Source organism: Thunnus thynnus, chromosome 5 (assembly GCF_963924715.1).
Source record: "Thunnus thynnus chromosome 5, fThuThy2.1, whole genome shotgun sequence".
Taxonomy (NCBI): Eukaryota; Metazoa; Chordata; class Actinopteri; order Scombriformes; family Scombridae; genus Thunnus; species Thunnus thynnus.
Window position 1 is genome coordinate 10,307,220 of NC_089521.1, and position 17,729 is coordinate 10,324,948.

Sequence of the window (17,729 nt, forward strand, 5' to 3'; positions counted from 1 at the left end):
TACATGTTTTCCACTTGACTTCTGTTCAAATTTGATCTCCGTTTTAGAGGAGTTCTCTACTGTCACTGCAGTTTTGTTACAAAAAGTAAATACAGTCGAGGAAAGAAAATAGGAAAAAGAGGCCCATTTCTCTGGGCAACTTCCTTGTTAGTGTTGCCATGGTGACCGACGATGAATTCGTTGAAGTCCCGCCCTTCAAGTTTGCCCAGTCAGTGCTCAGTCAAATTCCTGCACTGACACAACAGTTGACACTTGTAAACAGTGAGGTTAAAAGCGGATAAGGCTGATACAGAGCAAGTCCAAACTGAATTCTCAGTTTTCATTCACCGGTACGTACCTATATTTTATGTTCCCCGTCAGTCTGCTTACTTACTACACCAGTATTCAGTTTAGCTTAATTAACCTGACAGTCTGCTGTCTGCCCTTGTTGTTGTTGCTCGCCTACAACTACTAGCGTTACCTGCTGAATGCTCCTGTATGATGTCTTTTACAGGTAGCTAAGGTTAATTTAGTGTATGTAAAAGCTTTATTTACACAATTCTACAATGTCAAACCTTTGTCGCAGGAAGTTTCACAATAGAGGAAAGTGCGCTTATCAGGAAGGAAGTGCGTTTTATCTTTTCACACGTGTTGTATGTTTAACCTGTTTGCGCTTAAGTTAACTGACTATTGTCTTCTGTCACTTGTAGCTTTTCCTTATCAGTATGAGTACGTCATGCGTGTGCCTGCCATTAAACTATCAGCTTATTGTTGAGGCATTTGTGATTTAACAGTTGGCCTAGTGCTTGTCATGTGTACTGTTAATTGGTATAAAGATTAGACTACTCAGTTGTTGCGGATGATTGTTGTGGAAGTGGCCGTGACCCCCTCTCCAGGAAGTGGAGTAAAGTGTAATTGGCGACGTGACTCGTTAAACCTGAAATACCCTCAGCGTTGCAGGTGGATGTATAGTTGGATTTAACCTCAATACCTTCTGAGCAACATCATCTTTCAGCAGATTTCATGTGCTGTACTGGACATGTCTTGGGCCAAGCTACTGTATATGAAAACCTGTTGATACTAAATGAGAAGATGACCGGCTGTAGTTAGGGATGGTCTGGTCACAAAACAGCAAAATAATATGATTCAAAATTATATAAGAGATTTTCTTTTTTTCTCTTTAATAAGTCAACAATGGTAACTCGGTAGGAGACATAATATAGTGGTGGTGATAGTTGGGGGGGTGGGGGGTTAGGCATCAAACATGTGGGAAAGCCTCCTACTGTGTTTCCTTCTCAATAGCTCTGTTATCTGTCATCATGGACACTTCAAGCCTCATCCCACACACACACACACACACACACACACACACACGCAGTATAGTCCAGTAAGTTATAATGACTCATTCTTATGAGTCCCAGTTATGTGTTTTTTGTGTTTTAAGCATGATCCATATGAGGCAGCCTATTTATGTCTCCTGTGTTCAGCTTCATCAGGTCATAGAACATTGACATTGTTGACTGTAGCTTTCCTAAATCATATGGCTGTTGTGAGAAGTGACACAAAGTGACTTCTGTTAAGATTCTGCAACAGATACTAAACAAGTTTCTTTTGCAGAATCATGTTGTGGTCAGGAGCATAAGCCACGAGCTAAATGTGTCTCTCTGTAGTCCTGACCACAGAGTCAGTGTCTCTTTAGAATGCAGGTTATGAGTGTGCAACCTCTGTATGCAGGTTGACATAAAAAAACAAAAGTGTGTAAAAAAACCAAGTGTGTTAAACCCATTTGCACGTCATATGTACAGCCTGTTAACCTTCCAATAATTTCATGCTTTTTAGTTCATTTGTTTCCCTTTTAACACAGTTTTAGTTTCTGTTTGAACTTATTTGGCTTAGCAGTCAGTAGCTGGTGTAGCTCTACCAGCTGTGCTCAGTGCTGAGCTCATGTCAAACACTAAAACAGATAAGGTAACTGTATGCAAACCAGTAAGGTCCAGCAGTTTTTTAAAAACTACAGATCATAGTCAAACAGGAAATAGTTCAGCGTCACCCTTTCTCTCACTGTGTCTAAATAATCAAGAGTTCCTTTTTTTGTAATATACGTTTTTTGATACTCTTCATACAGTATTCCCCAAACATATAACTGAGTACAATGTAGTAAAGTTAGAAAAAAAAAAAACAGAGGTCCACATGCGATCTTTGGGAACAATGTCTATCCATGGATTAACAAATTGCTGTTTTTCTTATTTGATATCCAACTCTAGTCTTAGGTCATTGACCACCTGTTTCAACACACTTGCAGAGTTTAACCGTGAAACCTCCTCTGGCTTCTAGTCAATAAGATAGTCTGTAGAGATTAGACAATATTATGTATCATTGTGTGCCAGAGGACAAAAACACTACATCATTCTTTCCAAACTGAAATTCACCTTAGTTCCCTTTCTTATTTCCTTTCTCATGCTCTCATGAGTCTGTTGCTTGCTGTGGGTTTGTGACTTTCCTCGTGAAGTTTGTCACGCTTACAAGATGTTGCACAATGTTTCGGCTTAAATTTCCAAGCATGACGTATTCAGAAATACCAAATATTCAATATAGAAACATGCCCATTTGTTAAAATGTTGAGACCAGTAAAATGTCTACAGTTATTTTCAATTAACTCTCTTAATTTCCCCAAATGTTTTAATAGAAATAAAGGTTTTCATCATTTTAATTCAATAGTTTTAAGTATTTAAGAGATTTTTCCTCTAAGTCTGTGTTAAATTAAATGTCTTGCTTTAATTGGCAGTGCCAGAGTTTGAAGGTGTGTGTATTTCTGTGTGTGTCTTCACTTTGTCTCTGACTCTGTCCTTCCACCTGCCTACATGCATGTTAGTTTTTTCCTGTCTGTCTAATACCAGTCCCACATATCTACATTTGCATGGGTCAACACACACACGCACACACACACACACACAACCAAAGTGTCTGCTCTGTTCATGAATCGACCATGCCAACTCATGATGCACAAAATCCCAGGTTTAGAAGAAGGCGCTCTTCCAAACCAGTGCACAAAGACCTGCAGCCTGCATGCAACCCACCACTAAGTGAGTTATATCAGTCAATATTTCCAGGCAGACAGGACCCTCCTCGTCATACCACAACTTTCTTTTCAGTTTTGGGCTTACTTGTCAAATTAAATTAGTCTCAGCAAGGGCCATCATCCCCTGAACTGAAGAAGAAGAGCAGCTGTTGTTCTGGATGTACAGCACACAGCGGGTCATGTTTAGCATTGAACAACAATATCTAAAGCAGACTGATATCTGTGTGTGAGAGAGACTGGCAAAAAGAAAGAGAAAAACAATAATAAACATACAGGATTGCATAATGTAATATGAAAGACAAAGATTGTTTCTATACTTTGAATGCATAATTACCACATATAATAATAACCTAATAAAAACTGAATTAAGGTACCCTTCTTGAGCATATATCCTGTAATCATATTCTCTTAGGGATGTCCTTTTAATGTGTTTCTGAGTTATTAATGTGCTGGAGTAATGGTGATGTATCTATTATTTTAGGTTCAAATATTGCCTCCTTTTATAGACTTTACATTTAGTACAATAATATGTTTTTGATGCAGTCCATATATTTGGAATATTGTTGTTATTAACTCTATTCTTTAGGAAATGGGCTGTACTTATTTAAACTGAAGACTCTCCTCCTGTCTCTCTCCTAGGTTTCATCGACTAATTAAAGAGGTGGTTGCTAAGAGATGACAATCGGTGACATTGGTAAAAACCTCTGATGCACAGCAGCCTGAAGCTCGACTTCTCCAGGATCTCTTTCCTCCACACCTCTCTCTGTACCTGGCTCATGTGAAGCACGCGGGGAAACGCTCTTAAACCAACGGACTCACAAACACCATGGCAGCTTTCACTGCTACCTCTGCCGTCACCAGTACCACGACCACCACAGTGGCCCGAACTGCATGGCAAAGGCAAGGAAGTGGCGAAGGGGCGGGAAAATGTGAGAGTGACTGGAAGAAGAGTGAAAATGTGGGACAAAACACTATCCTGGAGAAAACCCACGAGTTTTTCCAGATCTGTGACATCGAGAGCAAAGGCTTCATCACCCGACGTGACATGCAGGTGAGGTTGCTGATACAAGTATGACAGCCATGGATATACTGATCTCCAATGTCATAATGAAATGTGAAGACTGATCTATGATGCATATAAATGAATTAAAATGAGAGAATTTAACATAATGTTACACAGTTTTTGTTCCTAGGTAGGTACTATTATTTCCTAATTGCTTATGCCTTCAAAGTATAGAAAATGGCTTTCATTTCCTTTTGCACATTTTCATTCAAATAAGGTCAGAAAAAATGTATTTATTTATACTAAAGTTATACAAAAGTGGCAGAAGCAGAGCCCATCCCGATGGGTGAAGAAGCTGTAAAAAGTTAGGTGACACTTCTTCTGATCTGCTACTTGCACACATTCATCAAGTCACAAGTTCCACTGCTTGAGCCTAGACATCAGAATCTCAGCATTGGACCCTGTGAGACCAAGATCTCTGATCAAATTGTTGAGGTCTTTTTGGTTGGGGTAGTATGGGTTTCTGAACTGGTGGGCTTAAGGCCCTGTATTTATGCTACTATTTATATTACTGGGAAGTTCTAGAAATTTCTATATCAGCTACTCAGCACTGAATCTGGAAAATAGGTACATTTCAAAACATCCCTGTCCTGGTCACAAAAGCAAAGTGTGAAGGGAATAATCACCATTTTCTATACTTTTTAGGCATTATAAGAAAATAACACTTCCTACCCAGGAACAAGTTAAAATGTGTTACACAGTGTAATTTTACACACACATGACAATTATACATTTGGTGGCATTTTAATCTGTGAAAAAATAGACACATCACTACCTTTAATTACTTGTGTACACCTTATCAACAAAGTATCAGCGCTGTATCACCAATTATTAGCATCCACAGTGAACAGAACATCAAATTCACATTTTCATAATTTTCCAAGATTACAAGTCCCTATTCATGCAGAATGGGCAATTCAAGGTGGGTCTGTGCTCTCATTAATGATGTCGAACAGGACACAGATAGAACATGTGCATCTTATTCAAAGCACCATAAAAGAGACTGAAAGGGGGATGCAGTGAGAGACAAGCACAGAGAGCCATGCGGACGCTTTGTCATACAACTCCTCCACTGGCATTATTGTGCAGATTCACTTGCCCCTCAGATATTCATCCCTGCCGTGGCTAATCCTTTGATGAAGCACTTGTAGGCTCTCGCTCAGAGGAGCATAAATACATAGAAGATAAGCTTTGATGTGTGTTTATGATAATGGATTGGAAATTAGCTGGCTAGCAAGACTGGGGATCAGTCCTTCTCACTACTTTTTTTATATGACAGTATTTATATGACAGCCTGTACTGATGAGTACTTAAAGCAGCACTTTTATTTGTTTTACTCTTCACATTCATCCGTCAAAGTCTGTACATGATGTAACAAGCTAAATAGTGACACTGCTTACATTTATTTTCAGTCACAATATTTTCATAGGTTCTTCACAGCTTAAAAGTACATTTCACACCACGGCCACTAACAGGGAAGCTCTACAACTGTTGTGTTTGCTGACATAAGGGATGTGTTCTGCCCAGATAACAGATTTTACAAGAGCAGCTGGTAGTCTTACATAGATGCTGTCCTTTCCCTGTCCCTCCCCTGGATTGTTTGGGTGGCCTCAGTCAACATTTGGAGCCATGTAAACACGGCATAAAACCAAGCTGCTTACAGAGGTGTGGCTGTGTTGGCTGTTCTTGAAAATGGTCCAGCGTTTACTGTCATGATCACAAGGTTCTCATTCTGGCATGTACCTTTGGATTAACCCCTTGTATAAGGAGCAGCTGTCACTCCTCCCCTCTCAAGTAGTGTCTCAGTCAACTTAAAATATTCAGTTAAAGGGTCCTTGATAATATCTTGAGCCACTATGTGTTCCAGTGGGGCTGCTCAGTGGTCAATCATTGAATACTGTAGCTGCACTGGGAAGATACCAGGTGTTAATGTGTTAAACTGCACAAGTGTGAAGCTTAGAGTTGCTGAAGAGTGTGCATGTGCCTTAAATGTTTTCTGGTTTAATTAAGAATGAGGAAAGAGGTTGTTTATAGTGTAACTTGCATCCTGTGTCATTAGAACTAAATTAGTCTAATATAGTCAGGCGGGTTTAAAACTGTAGAGGAAAGAACCACCAACTGTTCTGTTGCACATAATGACCCGTGGACAAATGACTGTCCTCAAGTAGCAGTTGTTATAGCTACAGTATAGTTAATGTCCTTGACGCTCTGTTCTTGCCAATAGCAGCTGTTTTGTGTCTTTTAAATAGAGGCTGAACGGCGAGCTCCCTCTCAGTGCGGAGGAGTTGGAGAACGTATTTGATACCCTTGATTCTGACAGCAACGGATATCTTACCCTTGACGAGTTCTCCTCCGGCTTTAGTACGTTCTCCATCTGTCTCTACTTTAAAAAATTGCTACAAGTATTGTCAGTATGGGTAGTCTGATGTTTCAATTTTAGACCTAAGCTCTTGATTTTTCTAGGTGAGTTTTTATTTGGCCGAACGATTTCTGTAGAAGAAGGCATGGGGGAGAAAAACTACAGTAAAGACTCGCCAGAGGTGCTGTACCAGTCCCAGTGGGAGGAGAGGCTGGCAACCTCAGAGGATGAAGAGGAGAAACATTTTTGCATGCTTATGGAGAGCCTCGGAGCCAACAGTGTTTTTGAAGAGTGAGTACTGTATGTGTGTAAGAGACCGCTTGTGGTTACCGCCTGTGTTCTTACGTCAACTTCATATCTTTGAACACTTTGTCTACTTTAAGTCTACACAATAACGTCTGAAACTATAATCAGCTGTGCAAACTAAACAAGAGTTGGAAGTTTCCATTCTCAAGCAAAGCTGTTCCTGTGTTCCCTCTCTGAGTGTAACTGCTTGAAATTCAACTCTAACAGGATTGCATTTGAAATATCAAAATTTTGTACTAAACATTAGTGTTTATGAAGAAGTTTCACTTCCAGAAAACAGACACACTTATCTGAGTCATTCTTGTTAACTATCTTTGCATTGGTATTTCACACAATATTAACTGGCCATTAGTAACTATAGTTGAGGTCTGTTAAGACAATTCAAGTCAAGTCAGTTTTTATTTATGTAGCCCAATATCACATATCACAAATTTTTCCTCAGAGGGCTTTACAATCTGTACAGCAATACAACATCCTTTATCTTTAGATCCTCAATTCAAATAAGGATCCCCCCCATTAAAAAAAAAAAAACATTACTGGGGAAAAAATTTAAGAAACCTCAGGAAAAGCAACAGGAGAGGATCCCTTTTCCAGGACGGACTGACTTACAACAGATGTCACTCAGACAATGACTGAGTGAAAGATATATGATAACAGGATCTTATGAAATGCATGACTAGACTCACCTTTAGCAAACAACTCCGACTCAATAAAAAGTGAACAGTAGTGGAGGTGGATGCCAGATTTACACATCCTATTGGCTTCCGCCTACCAGGCTAGAGCCGAAGATGAAAGATGACATTTCAGATCACATCAGTTTGTGCAGCACTAACTTACATCGATCTTGGCCAGACTTTAAGGATAAGTATTTGTAACTATTTAAAAGTTGTCCACGGATTTGTTTGACTTTCCTTAACTTAGGGAGGCACATGAGGCACATGTTATTGTTTCTTGTGGAAACATAAATTACATAATTATTACATTTCCTTTCATCACCTTCATCACCTTCCTTCATGTTTTTACTGTCTCAAAACTGATTTTAGTGTTTGTTTCAATATGTCAATCATTGTTTCTATTCAGTGTTTTGTTTTCACTTTCAGTACATACACACTTTCTCATTCAAGGTAATGGGAAGGTGTGTCCAAACTTTTGACTGGTATTATATGCAGTTATGACAGAGATTATACTTATAGATTTTTCTATAAGAATAAATGAATTTTTCAAGGCAAAGAATATCTTGACCTCCTAAAAGCAATTTCGGGGTTTCAGCCAATACACCACTATAAACTGGTTCCTAAACTGCTGTTTCTATGTATGTCATTCTGCTGGATTGACGCTCTAATCACTACCTATTTCTTTCATTATCCTCACCACCTTGTTTCTATTTGTCTTCTAAAAAATGATTGCAAATTCCTAGCTAAGTGAAACCATATTACAAAGAATGAAAATAAACAAATTGTCTGTGATGCTGCGCTTAGCTACATCTGCTCCTTCATTTTTTATCCCATCAGTCCTGCTGAGGTGCGCAGTTTGTGGGCCCAGCTGCGCCGGGATGAACCGCACCTTTTATCCAATTTTGAGGACTTCTTGGCCAGAGTGACATCCCAGATCATAGAGGCAAACCAGGAGAAGAGGGATATGGAGAGTGCTCTTAAAAGGTCAGGGGACATCTTTGTATCTTTTATTATCAACATGAAAGGTTGTTTATATTCTCAGGTCTCCACTGAGGAGCATTTGGCTGACTAAAGATGAGCTCTGAAGAGGCTCCTGAATTAATTTGTGCATATCATTTAAAGAAGATACTTCAATGTAGTTATGTCTTACCATTATTTGTCTTAATGCTTCAAGCTGTTGAATGCTGATTTTTAAAGATATGTGAGTTAATTTAGTAAATTATCTCAATTTTATCCATATAGGAAAGCAGCAACACACGATGATGAGATCAAGCACCTGTATGAAGAAATGGAGCAGCAAATAAAAAATGAAAAAGACAGAATTGTGCTGCAGGTACATATTTTTTAGGGATGTTGAACAAATTTTGTCACTGTCCATCAAATACTGTACGTCTCATTCTTCTCACCCTCATGCTTCGTTTTTGTGTTTCCCTTTTTGATTCCTGCAAAGGACTATGAGCGGTTTCTGTCTCGGAGTCAAGACCTGGAGTTGCAGCTGTCCAGTAAAGAGAAAGAGCTAGAACAGCTCTTTCAGAAACAGAGGAGGGTGAGTGAGGAACAACAAGAGATTCCCCATTTACACTGCTGTATTCCACCCTATGTCTATATTATACAGCATATTGGAAAGACGATACACTCACACTTCGTAATTCCATAAGCAAATTCATCTGTCAGCGCAGCAACACATGTGAGACACAGATGACTGATAACAGATGCTGTAAAAAGCTAATAAAGTCATTTAGACTCATCAACATGCATGTTAAAATCTTCACATGACACTGATAAATCTCTATGCCCATTGCTTACTTGCCCATTGGATGACTGGGTTTACCTCCCACTACTGGCACACTTAATGTTTAGAGGCAGAAAGGTACAGTATAGATATCAAAACATACTCATTACTTCAGTCCAACTTTTGTGAAAGACCTTGTGTAACAGTTTTATCAAATATAATCTAATCACTGATTAGATTGTATTTTATGAAACTGTAACATTAGTATTATATAAGTTCACTAGTATTAGTAATCACCGCTTCTCCCGTGAACTTCCGCAGTAGCAACAACAGCTTGTGTTAATACAGTAGATACTGATAGATGTTAATAGGCTCTGTCACACCTTCATTTACAGACTTGCACTCAGGCTTTTAAGGCTAATTAGTGAACTGAAATTGATTCCGGACACTTCTTTTCTTCACAGCCCTTCAGCGCCTTTAATTAATATGTCAGCTGTTAACCAAGTTGCTGTGTGTGTAGAAGAGTTATCCATTCACAAGTATACAGTACAGGCTGGCACAGCATTCAGTATGTCTATGTTTACTATTGTCTCTCTGTTAATGGGATTCATCTTACAGAAGTAGCAGCTTATTGGTATATGTTTAGAGGCCAACACAATAGTGTGTCTTCACATCACGGTGTCTCCTCGTGTTCACCCAATTACTATGGGTTAAAGGGCTCAATGTACAATTAACAGCCATACATTTTTAGAGCTGAGACCACAATGGTTGGTATAGATTGTGTGAATGTGTACCACTAGGAGTCGCCAAAGTCTCCAAAGAAGTTTTTATCTTCTCAAACACAGGGACTTAAAATTGATAAATACATTTCAGCTGTTACAGATTGTATTTATGTTGATGTGATCAGGGGCGTGCTGGCTGACTGATTATTGAATAATACACATAATCCAATAATATCCAATATTTTTTTTCTTTTTTGGTTGTTCTCCAGTTGGAACATCAGTGCCAGGAACTTCACAGTGAACAACATGTGACCAAGGTGGAGAATGTGAAGCTCAAGCAGACAAATAATGAGCTAGCTCGGGAGCTGGACCACACCAGCCAAGAGCTGATATCAGCACAGGAGCAGCTGAGTCTGCTGCAGGAGCAGTCCACACGGCTTCACGAGGAGAAAGAGATGTGAGCTGTAGCAAGTCTTATTCAGGCTTCTTTATAACTCCAGGCATCATTATTTGACCTGTCTTCTTGGTTCATGCGCCTTGTTTAGGATCCAATTATGTTTTTGCTTCAAACACTTAGAGAAACAGTAAAACACACCACTATGATAAACTGGTATACTTTTACCTTCATTCTATTAGAAAGAGAAGTCCTTTGTTGGGATTTTCAAATGCTGTGATACTCTATATTGAAGAGAATAAGCAAGAAAGAGAGAGAGACAATATGTGTCATACACTCACTCTAGTCTAATAACTCATTTTTCATTCCTTTGCTCTAGGTTATATTATCTCAGTTTTTAATAAAGTGGAAGTGTGTTTAGAGCATTAGTAATAACGGGTGCATTGTTGTTCAACACAGGGAAATATACAGACTGACTGAGGGATTGCAGCGTGAGAGAGCGAGCCTTCTCAAGCAACTGGACCTGTTGAGGTATGGATCAGGAGAAAAATAGAATTACAACTGAGAGAATAACCACTTATACAGAAATGTAGCATTGATATTGGATGTGATGCTGCACTTTATGCTTTGTTTCTGTTGCTTTTATACTGCTCATTAAATGATGAGTTGTGTAGTCTGGCCCACAGTTTTGAAAGTCTAGTGGAAAAAATTTGTTTTTGTTTATTAGTTCTCTATATTCATGGCAGATGTTGTTTCACACGGGTGAAAATAAAGTTTACAACAGCTGCTCACTGCTGGTTTAGTGCCAATACCTCAGTCGGTATTTTACCTCTTACTACTGCAGTGGTCACAGTGCAAAGCAAGACTGATTTGTTTCTTAGCTTCAAAACATTTTTAAAATAAGTTTTGTTTGTTCCTTTGTTGAGCATTTTTTAAGCTCCTTAGAAATTCTCTGCTTAATGGTCAATTACTATTACTATTATTAATTCTACTTGGAAACTGCTCATTCTACACTCTTCTACTTTTGGTCAACAATAGCAACCCCTGGTTCAGAGCTTCAAGATAGAACCTGCTTCTCTAACTTTTACTGACACCATCATGATTAGCAGCCTGAGGGAGAGCTGGATGTGTGAGGGCCATTATGGCTAGTAAACTGTTTAACAACAAACACATATCAAACAAGGCTTGGCATTCAAATTCATAATGAATTCAACCAATTGCACAATGCTGAATTTTGCGTAATCGTTCAGTATTATGAAAAGACTTAAAGTTCTCATTCTGTCTTCAATATCTCTATTTATTTGTTGTATCCAGGGAAATGAACAAACATTTACGGGATGAAAAAGACATATGCTATCAGGTATGTGCTGTGTATTATGATGTAATTCATTCACTGTATTACTGAAATTTCCTGTCTGCACCACATGTATCCTCTTTTTAAAGGTTGAAGGAATAGAAAAAGATGAAAATGATCACTAGAGTCCAGAACAGCCACCCCAAAATTTAGATTGAACTCTGTATCTCGTGCTGCAGTATGACTAAAAGCTTCATGTTTTGACTCTGCAGAAACCAAAGAACTGTAAGAAAACACCAGTTTTGCAGCAGAGGCCATTAATGAATGTTTTGAAACACACAAACACAAACATCTACAAAAGGTAAATGGTCACCTTGTGATACAGTAATACAAATTGAATCATTATTTGTTAAGAATGTGTCCAATGGAGTACAAGGCACAGTATTTACAGTATATGGCTTTGTTGGTATCATCAACTGTGCCCTGTTCTTACTAATTTGTATCTGCAGTGAGGAGGAGGAGGACCTGACCACCAGCTCTGTGAGGCAGAAGTTAGCCAATGGGTCATGCCAACCCTCTTGCCTGGAGGCGACAAGAGGGCACCTCCAGAGGATCATCTCCATCGAGGAGGACCACCTCCCACACTTGCTCCAGAATAGCTGTCAGGCTCAAATCCCACTTCAGGAGTGTAGTGAAGGAGAGGAAGCGTCAGACAATGAGGAGAATATAGACTTGGTGATGAGCGATATATATCCTTGTGCATCTTCTGCGCAACCACAACATTCAAAGGGAAATGTGGAAAAAAGGAAAACTCCCACCTCACCAAGGGGTCAGCCTGTTGGCAAGGAGACCAGCATAAATGTAAGCATGTGAATATGGTGATATGCTGTTTGTAAGGCATGCTTGCAAGAGAATAACTGTGTTTCTTAAAGTTTCTGTACTTCTAATTATGTAATCAACAATTAAGGACTACTGTGATGCTGTACACTTAAATTACTTTAAGTGTTTACATGATTATTCTTGCGTTGCAGAACGCTCTCCCTTTCCTCTGAGGTTTGTTTGGCACAGATGTTCAGTGAGAGGGCATCACTTGTTATTCATACTCTGTTGGTGCCTTCCTCGCACAAAGAGGAGTCAGCAACTTGACTGAGTGTTCCCAGTACATCCCTCTAATCTCTACCCCATAATGCCTCTTTTTATTTAGGAGGAAGGTGGTCCGTCGCCGCCTGATCGCCTCTTCAAGATTGTTCTGGTGGGGAACTCTAGTGTAGGAAAGACCTCCCTACTTCAACGATTTTGTGACGACTGCTTCCGTCCAGGCACTTCTGCTACTGTGGGTGTGTAAAGTGCAGACACACACAATACGTCCCTTGTCAGTTCCTGTAAGCAAAGGCATTGAAACACCCAGCCATGTGGTTGACCTCAGGCTCTGTATGTGTTTGCCTACGAAGCACTTGAATGTACTGGTTGGTTTTAACAGTGAAAGCACAGCAGTGAAAAGTAAGACTACAAGGCTGAAATATTTTATATCGACTTGAGCTATAGCTAAGCATTAGTGCTAAACATTTTCATTAGCCTGTACACACTCCATACTGAATATGAGAATGACACACTCTCAAGGCCAATCTGAAAAAATGAAAAGCTGGCATTATGGTCTTGGTACACTCATTATATCAAAAAATGTTTTTTGTGGGGTTGATTGAAGAGTAAAAGTTAAGTTCATTCTTAAAGAAAACACCAAACTTTAAGGTGCAGTGTGTAGAATTAGAATTTAGTGGCATCTAGCAGCAGAAATGGCAGAAATGGAATTTAATATTCATAAGTATGTTTTAATTAGTGTATAATCACCTAAAAATAAGAATCATTGTGATTTCGGAATGAGCCCTTTACATCTACATAGGGAGCGGGTCCTCTTCAACAGAGTCTGCCATGTTGCACCGCCATGTTTCTACAGTAGCCCAGAACGGACAAACCAAACACTGGCTCTAGACAGGGTATTTTCCATTTTTCATGAGTTTCACAGCCACTGTAGGTTCTCCTACATGCGTGGAAGAGGGCAGGGGGGTGTACTCAGGTGGTCTGCAATCTGCAACCTCACCACTAGATGCCACTAAATCTTACACACTTGTCCTTTAACACAACTGCAGAGCAATAAAAGAAATGTGCTACAGACTACTGACAAAGAGCTTCAATTAAGCCTTTGAAATTCTATTTCATGTGAGTATTTTAGAAGTAGCACAGTATTTCTTCCATTGTTTTTCTCAAGTAAAAAAATCCAGTGTCAGTTTTTTAGTTTCTTCCCTTTGACCTGAGCATATGTTATTCCAAAATGAGCATATTCTTGATTAAAAATTGGTTACATTAAAAAATAATGTATCATCAATCACATAGATTCAGGTCATTGTGTAGATTTGCATATTGCACATTCGTACATAATTTTATAGTAAATTGTTGTTATGTGTTGTTGGCATGGTAATGTTAACAAGATTACTGATTTGATAAAACAGGTTGTGCTAAGTTTCATGTCTGTATTTGCAGGTATAGACTACAGTGTAAAGACAATAACTGTGGACAACAGTCAGGTGGCGCTGCAGATGTGGGATACAGCAGGACAGGAAAGGTGAGGTATCATCTCATAAGGCGAAGGCAAAGAGATTTCTAATTTAAAATGTTACTCTAGTTCACACCTGTGCTACTTTAATAAGGTGAAATGTACTTGTTGAATGCTAAGAAGTTTCATGAAATCAAACAGTTTCCTTGTCTTTGGTAAAAATGTAAACACACCACACAGCTTTTCTATCTTTCCATGTGCCAGGTCATTCAGTAACATGGTGTTTTGAACTTAAAGCGCTTCAGCAAGTTCTCATATGAAAGCATTATTCCTTTGTTTTTACAAGTTGAATAGATCCAAAGAACAGAGGGAGTTTTCAGGGATTTTTCTAAGTGTCAGTGAAAATAAAATACTTCCTCCTTCTCCCTCAGGTATCGAAGCATTACCAAACAATTCTTTCGCAAGGCTGATGGTGTGGTTGTGATGTATGACATCACAGCTGAGCAGAGCTTCACAGCTGTCAGACAGTGGCTGACAAGTGTAAAGGTAAGACAGTAACAGTCTCCCAGTCACTGCTTAAGTCAATATTATTATTTATTTCATATATTCAACAAAAGAAATATTAGGCAAATGTTTTTATTTAACTTTCTGTTTGCAGTAGTTGTGCTCTTTTGATTTGGCTATATGTTGGATGGACTATTAATATTTTTCACAGTATATTAATGTAGAAAATATTGGGCTAATACTGTAAAGGTTAGTTGTTAACAGTTGTTAATTATTCTGCTGGCTGGTTTCCCACTGGGGAGCTGAGAGCAACAGGGAAGCTCAGCCTTTTAACTGCGATGCTGTTATGTTGAGTTTCTTTAAGTCTGCAATCTCTCCTCTTCCTGTACAGGAGGGTGCAGGTGAAGACATATCCATTATGCTCTTGGGAAACAAAACGGACAAGGAGATTGAGAGACAAGTTGAGAAAGGAGTAGGCGAAAGGCTGGCCAAGGTGACTGTTTATATAGTTTTAATAAATGAAAGAAACATGATGATTGTTGAATTGAGAGAGTTTTAACTCCTGTATGATTCTGAGGGTGTTTTATCTTCTTCTTTTTTTTCTTTGTGTTTTATTCTTCTAGTCTCTGGTGTGTACTGTAGTTGCTATGGAGATCAGAAAGAATCATGTGAACCAATATTGTTACATAAGAAACTTTGCTTTCTCTCTTTCAAATATTAATGCAGAGTATGGTCTCGGTTGGCCCACCGTGATCAATGTGCTGTAAAAGCTGAAATTGCTCAGACACACTGTTTGTTTCAGACAGAGCAGTGTTTCTCTTTTGTGGTAATAATAGCCATCATCATCATCATCATTTTGGCTCTTTTTCAGGACTGCCAGATGACTTTCTATGAGTGCAGTGCATGTTCTGGACACAATGTGGTAGAGTCCATGGTTCATTTGGCCAGGTGAGCAAAAGTAATGTCCTTTGTGTGTGAATTTATCCAACAGGAAAAGAAAACAAAAGAAACAGTAATGTGTCACAACTGTCTGCTGAAATAGCTCTCAAAGTGAGATTTGTGGTTTGTACTGAAATAAGGCAATTCACACAGAGCCACATTTAATTTGTTCTGTGCTGGAGGCGCAAAGGACCTTGTCTTATCAGCCGATTACGGGGAGCAAACAGAGAGAAGTGAAAAGATCTGCCATTGTTGTGAAGTAAAAAAATCAAACCTTCATGTTACTGTCTAAACCATATTTCGTCTCCTCTTTGTGTGCGATGTACAGTTACTTTATTTCATTTAGACAGGTATAGTCCATTGCACTGCTCTGTCAGTAATCTATCTATTATATCTATCTATTATTGACATTTGCAAAAAATAACCATACTGCACTGTCGCAAATGTAAGTAGCATTACAGTTTGACTCGACATTATGGTTCTCCTCTTGGGGTTATGCATGCTGTGACGATAGAGCAAAACAGCATTTAATACACAGCAGCATGACAAAAAAATATTAAATAACCATTCAGGGTTTAAACAGACCTGATGCAGATGGAGCAGGACTGAAGCAGGTGCAGGTTGGGATGCAGTAGCAGCCACAAAACATCACTTTTCAAAGCAACCGGACACAAAGGACACAAGACATCAGCATGTACAGTACACCCAGGTGTTGTGCCAGAACTGATTCATTTGTTTATGCCTCATTATGTTTCTTAGAATTCTGAAAGAGCAAGAGGACAGAGAGAAAGAGAAGACTGTCCAGCTGGTCAGCAGCCCCGCAGAGAAGAAGAGATCCTGCTGCTAACAGATAAAAAAAAAACATACACACACAGTAGCACTACTATTTACTAAGATACACAACGTCAAAATGTGACCACATTATTCTGAATAGCAGCACAACTTCTTCTCACCCAGTCTTCACCTTGCAGGGTAAAGTCTACACCAGAGTGAATACTGTCATGGGTCACAGATGTTATTGCACTATTATGAATAGTCTACTATATATTATTTCCCAAATTAGTTGCAATTTTAATTCGTCAAATAATAATAATGTAAGCTAAGTTCAAATATTCCCTTTCAGGGATAGATATAGGAATCAGCAATCAAAAAACTGAATCCTGTTTGAGTCAAACTAAGACTTTATCATTTTTTAAATGTTGGATATTCCTTCAAACTTTGACTACTGTAACTCCTAAATATTTATGACTTCCGAAAACCTTTTTATCTGTCACATGTGGACTTTTTACTGTATGTATTATTCATTCAGTGTTATGAGTACATTTTTAGCTGTGTTGCTTTCTTACCTTTTGTAGTACACACACATATGTTGGACACAATAACATGAACACCTATGAGTTATAATCCAATCTTGTGTATTTCTGTTGTAAACCCTACATTTTGAAGCTTTTGGTGTTCAAAGATTGTTTAATGATGTGTTGATTCATCTCTGTGTTATCTATTAGGGCCCAGATTAGTTGTGGTGTTATGTGGCATTGCTGGATGTGGCACACATGTCTCAGTTTCTTCACCTGCTGATCTTGTAGTCAAATCAATACCTCTCAGACACACAACTGAACAATATTAGCTTAAATCTAGTACTTGTTGCAAGGTATTTTATTTTACAGGTGTTTATGTTATTTTGTCCATCCTCTGTATATTGTTATTTGATTTGCAATTCTGTGTTGTTGTTGTGACAATACTGAAGGTTGGTGGGCTAGCTGAGCATTTTGTTGGGGGTTTTCTTAGTTGTGTGTACTATTTTAAGAGCCGGACAATAATACAGAAAATTATTTCTCTCCAAGGGACCAAATGAGGTTTAGTGCACAAAATATTTATTTCAGATCATCTTAATCTGTGTGCCAAGTATTTTATGAAAATGATGTCACAGCAACATGTAACATGTTAAGTAAGTTATGTAATCTGTATGTTACAAGAAGGAGTTCAGATTCTATTGTTTGGCATTGCACTATAGTCACTTATAGTGATTCACTACTGCCAGTGTCTTGCACGTCACTTTAATGTATACACAGAAATGTAAATAGCATAAGACAAATAAATAGATAAATAATTGTTGCTGTTAATATAATTTGT

General features: G+C 38.6%; 1 protein-coding gene across 1 annotated transcript; it reads left to right on the forward strand.

The window, feature by feature from the left end:
- Nucleotides 1–200: 200 nt before the first annotated feature.
- Nucleotides 201–17,708, forward strand: cracr2aa (calcium release activated channel regulator 2Aa). The gene is made up of 18 exons (XM_067589126.1): nucleotides 201–329; nucleotides 3,698–4,109; nucleotides 6,371–6,482; nucleotides 6,585–6,771; nucleotides 8,298–8,444; nucleotides 8,703–8,793; nucleotides 8,911–9,006; nucleotides 10,184–10,371; nucleotides 10,768–10,839; nucleotides 11,623–11,668; nucleotides 11,875–11,963; nucleotides 12,112–12,463; nucleotides 12,807–12,939; nucleotides 14,141–14,222; nucleotides 14,585–14,699; nucleotides 15,049–15,150; nucleotides 15,529–15,605; nucleotides 16,356–17,708. The coding sequence occupies exons 2-18, from the start codon at nucleotides 3,885–3,887 to the stop codon at nucleotides 16,441–16,443; spliced, it is 2,202 nt and encodes a 733-aa protein (XP_067445227.1). The 5' UTR covers nucleotides 201–329; nucleotides 3,698–3,884; the 3' UTR covers nucleotides 16,444–17,708.
- Nucleotides 17,709–17,729: the final 21 nt, after the last annotated feature.